This window comes from Mauremys reevesii, linkage group 1 (genome assembly GCF_016161935.1).
Source record: "Mauremys reevesii isolate NIE-2019 linkage group 1, ASM1616193v1, whole genome shotgun sequence".
NCBI lineage: Eukaryota > Metazoa > Chordata > Testudines > Geoemydidae > Mauremys > Mauremys reevesii.
Genome location: NC_052623.1, coordinates 349,352,595 through 349,356,398, shown reverse-complemented (window position 1 = coordinate 349,356,398; position 3,804 = coordinate 349,352,595). Strand labels below are relative to the sequence as shown.

The following is a 3,804-nucleotide window of genomic DNA, read 5'->3' as shown; positions in this document are numbered from 1 at the left end:
ACAAGAGCATAGGCAAAGCTTGCATTCACTTTCCCATCAGACCTCGAGTGCCAAAAAGGTGCCCCAGGTAAAGCAAAATCTACTGAATTCCTCCCCTTGAAATATTACACCAGGGCAAAAGCGAACAGAGAGTTTCTGCTTCTCTGTAGACCCCACAGGAGGGCTCAGAAAGGAGCTGGTAAAAAGATTGTCAGCAATGGTGCTGAGGCTCATCAGAGCTCCTCCCAGCTCTAGGCAACATGGCGGGGGGACGGGTCATAAAAGTGCATTTTAATCTCCATGACCTCTCAGCCTCTTTATCCCAATGGCTAACATGGCGGCCAATAAACACCATTTCGGGTGGGGTGAGTTGTGATGTATGCTATTGTCTCCTGGGAACTGAGCTAACAAACGGCCATTCAGCAGGCTGGTGATTTCTGAACTTAGACTGGAACCATTAACCCATTCCATTACCATAGGAACAATGCGATTGGACCAGACCAGCGGCTCAGCTTGTCTGGTATCCTGTCTCCAATTGTGAGCAACGTCAGCTGCTTAAGAGGAAGGTGAACCCCCTTCCCACCCTCCCACCCCCACTTTCTCTCTCTCACACACACACACACACACACACACACACCCCTGCAGTAGGCAGTTATGGGATAACCTGCTCTCAGGGAAAATTTCCTCCTCATCCCAAATATTTAGAAGTTGACTCATGCCCTAAAGCATGAGGGGTTATATCCCTTCCAAAGCTCCTGTTTATTTGTTAAAAACTATATTTACAGATGCTTTCTTGACTCGTGCCCTTAAAGATCAGAGGGAGTCAGGCCAACATCAAAGTTGGATTTGATCTGTAGCTCATTGTGGGAGCCTTCCATTGACCTCAGTGAGCTCTGCATCATAGTGGAGAAAAAGTATGCATGAATATTTTCTGCAAATTTTGAACTGCATTTCCATTCTGCCACATTTGCCTTTTGGGCTTATTTTTCACGAACACTTTAACTGAAGCTTTAGTCAAGTGAATGTCCATAGAAAGTGAATTTCAGGTCACTCCCTGACATTGGTTTAACCCAGATATGAAATTTTGTTTCATGGTGAAAAGAAATTTATTTCAGGAAGGAGCTTATAAAAGGTCAGCTTGTCTAATCAGGAAATGGAAATGTGGATTTCATAGATTCAAAAGCCAGAAGGGATCATTATGATCATGTAGTCTGACCTCCTGCATAACACAGGCAGTAGAATTTCACCAGGTAATTCCAACATCAAACCCATAATGTCTAGTTGAACTACAGCATTTCTTTTAGAAAGACATCCAGGCTGAATTTAAAGACTTCAAGTGATGGACAATCTACCACATCAATAGGTAAGTTGTTCCAATGGTTAATTATCTTCACAGTTAAACACTTTCATCTTATTTCTTATGCCCGGTCTACACCGGGGGAAGAGGGGGAATCAATCTAAGTTATGCAACTTCAGCTACGTAGCTGAAGTCAACGTACTTAGATCTATTTACCACGTTGTCTTCACTGTGGTAAGTCGACAGCTGATGCTCTCCCATCAGCTCCACCTGTGCCTCTCTCTCCGGTGGAGTACCGGAATCAACGGGAGAGTGCTCGGTAATCGATTTATTGTGTCTAGACTAGACGCAATAAATCGACCCCTGTTGGACTGATCGCTGCCCGTGGATACAGCGGGTAATGTAGACAAGCCCTTAGTCTGAATGTGTCTAGTTTCAGCTTCTAGCACTTGAGTGTAGTCACTTTGGATTTCCACTGGGGTTAATCACTCTATTATCTCAATAACTAGATGCAATATTGAGTGCAGGGCTTTTAAGGCTGTCATGTGCTGATGTCCCATTCTTTGATTCCTACAGCATTTGGCTTTTAGTGATATTCCACCACCTGAGCTGTCAGGCTAGCATAAAACTAATAACCAGCCTGCATTACATCTTGATGATGTGACAATGGTACTGATGATGCTTACGCTCAGAGACTGCAAGGTAACATTTCTTTGATTGCTTATGGGAACACTTTATAGCTGAAGTATAATTTCATTTATTAGAGGCAGACAGCTTATAAAAATGTGTGAAACACAACAGGTACCAAAAGAAAAGACTGGGAGACTAATGAGGCACAGGCCTCATACCTTTACAAGAAACAAAGGCTTCTACAGACACATGTCTGATGTAGTTTGCTTTTTATAGACGTAAATCAATCAGAACATTCAAACCATGTTATGCTGGAGTGCTGTAGCAAATACATTTCATCTAAAATTATTGATGACTTTGCTTTTAACTAGACAATAGAAGCAAAAAAAAAAAAAAGAAGAAGAAGAAGGAACCTTCAACTACACAGAAATATAGCTGGAGTGAAACAGGGGAAGACACCCAATCCAACGGAGAAAAAATATATATCAGCAAAATAATAATAATAGCATTGTTTATAAAGCACCTTCTTTTCCAAAAACCCAACCCCACCACTGAGGAGTTGGGGCAAGGTGCTGTAAGAGAAGCCCTGATCAGCTCCTGCCACTCTATCCCCCATCAGGGCTTGGCCACTAGCTAGGACCTGGCCTGGAAACTGGCCACACCTACCAGCCTCATTAACAGGGCTAAAAGCTTGGGAGGAAGTGAGTTGGAGGGGAGCAGCGCGGGCACCGAGGACCCCGTTACACATTGGGGCTTTTCCGGGAGTCGAAAGCCACCCCCAGGGAGAGACAACCTGAGAGAATGGAGGGCAGGGTGCAGTGGCTGGCTAAGCAGCAAGAGGAGCTGCAGAAGACCCTGCAGGGTGTCCAACAGTCCCACCAGGTCGAGAGGCAGGCCTTACTCGTGTGGCAGGCTGAACAACAAAAAACCCTCCAGGACTTCATCCGGGAGCAGGCCAATATACAGCAGCAGCTCCTGCACTGGGTGGTGACTCTCCCGCGTGGTGATGGAAACCACGCGACAGGGCTGGGTCTCTATAAAATGGGCTCCGCCGATGACCCTGATGCCTTCCTATGTACTTTTGAATGGGTAGCCATGGCTGCGAGCTGGGATAAGGTGACGTTGGCCCTAAGACTGGCTCCTTATCTGGCCAGTGAGGTCCAGGTGGCCTATAGCAACAACCAGGCCAGAGATTATGAGATGGTGAAGGCAGCTGTCCTGGACCGGATGGGGCTGTTGGCTGAGAAGTACAAGCAAAAGTTGCGGGCGACCCGGTGGACAGGGGCTTTGCGGCGCCGAGCTTTTGCCCCAAAATTGACCGATTGGGCTACACGGTGGCTACGGTCTGACACCCAGACGGTGGGAAAAATAATGGACCATGTGATTCTCAAGAAATTTGTGCAGGGCCTCACGGAGAACATGTGGGTTTGGGTCCAGAGGCACCAGCTGACGACCATGGAGGCCGCCATCAAAATGACGGAGGAGTATGCCGAGGCAGACTTTTCCCAAAGGGAGGCGTGGACAGGCTGTGACCAGGACTGGGGAAAGAAGCCCCAAGAACCTCCCCCAGGGAGAGACCCGTATTAAAAAAGAGAGGAGGCTAACGGGACCCGTAGTTGCCTGGGTCAACTGGTCTGCTGGCTTTGCAGGCAGCCGGGACACAAATCCTGGGACTGCCCGGTGATGGAGTGCAGGCTTGCCGAATTTTGTGGTTGGATGAGGGGGGGAGAGAAGAAACAGGTGCAAGGGCTGGCCACCATCCCCGTACGAGTGGGGAGGAAGAGCCCAGAGGGGTTTGGTTGATACGGCCTCAGCCCGCTCCCTCATTCAACGCAGGCTGGTGAAACCACACTGGTTTATTCCTGTGAAAAGAATGATGCTAGAATGCATCCACTGGG

The 3,804-nt window shown here is 47.6% G+C and overlaps 1 protein-coding gene across 1 annotated transcript; it reads left to right on the top strand.

The window, feature by feature from the left end:
- Nucleotides 1-1,873: 1,873 nt before the first annotated feature.
- LOC120379862 lies at nt 1,874-3,493 on the top strand. Its single transcript, XM_039497414.1, has 2 exons — nt 1,874-1,978; nt 2,278-3,493. Exon 2 carries the CDS (start codon nt 2,708-2,710, stop codon nt 3,491-3,493), a length of 786 nt encoding a protein of 261 aa, XP_039353348.1. The 5' UTR covers nt 1,874-1,978; nt 2,278-2,707.
- Nucleotides 3,494-3,804: the final 311 nt, after the last annotated feature.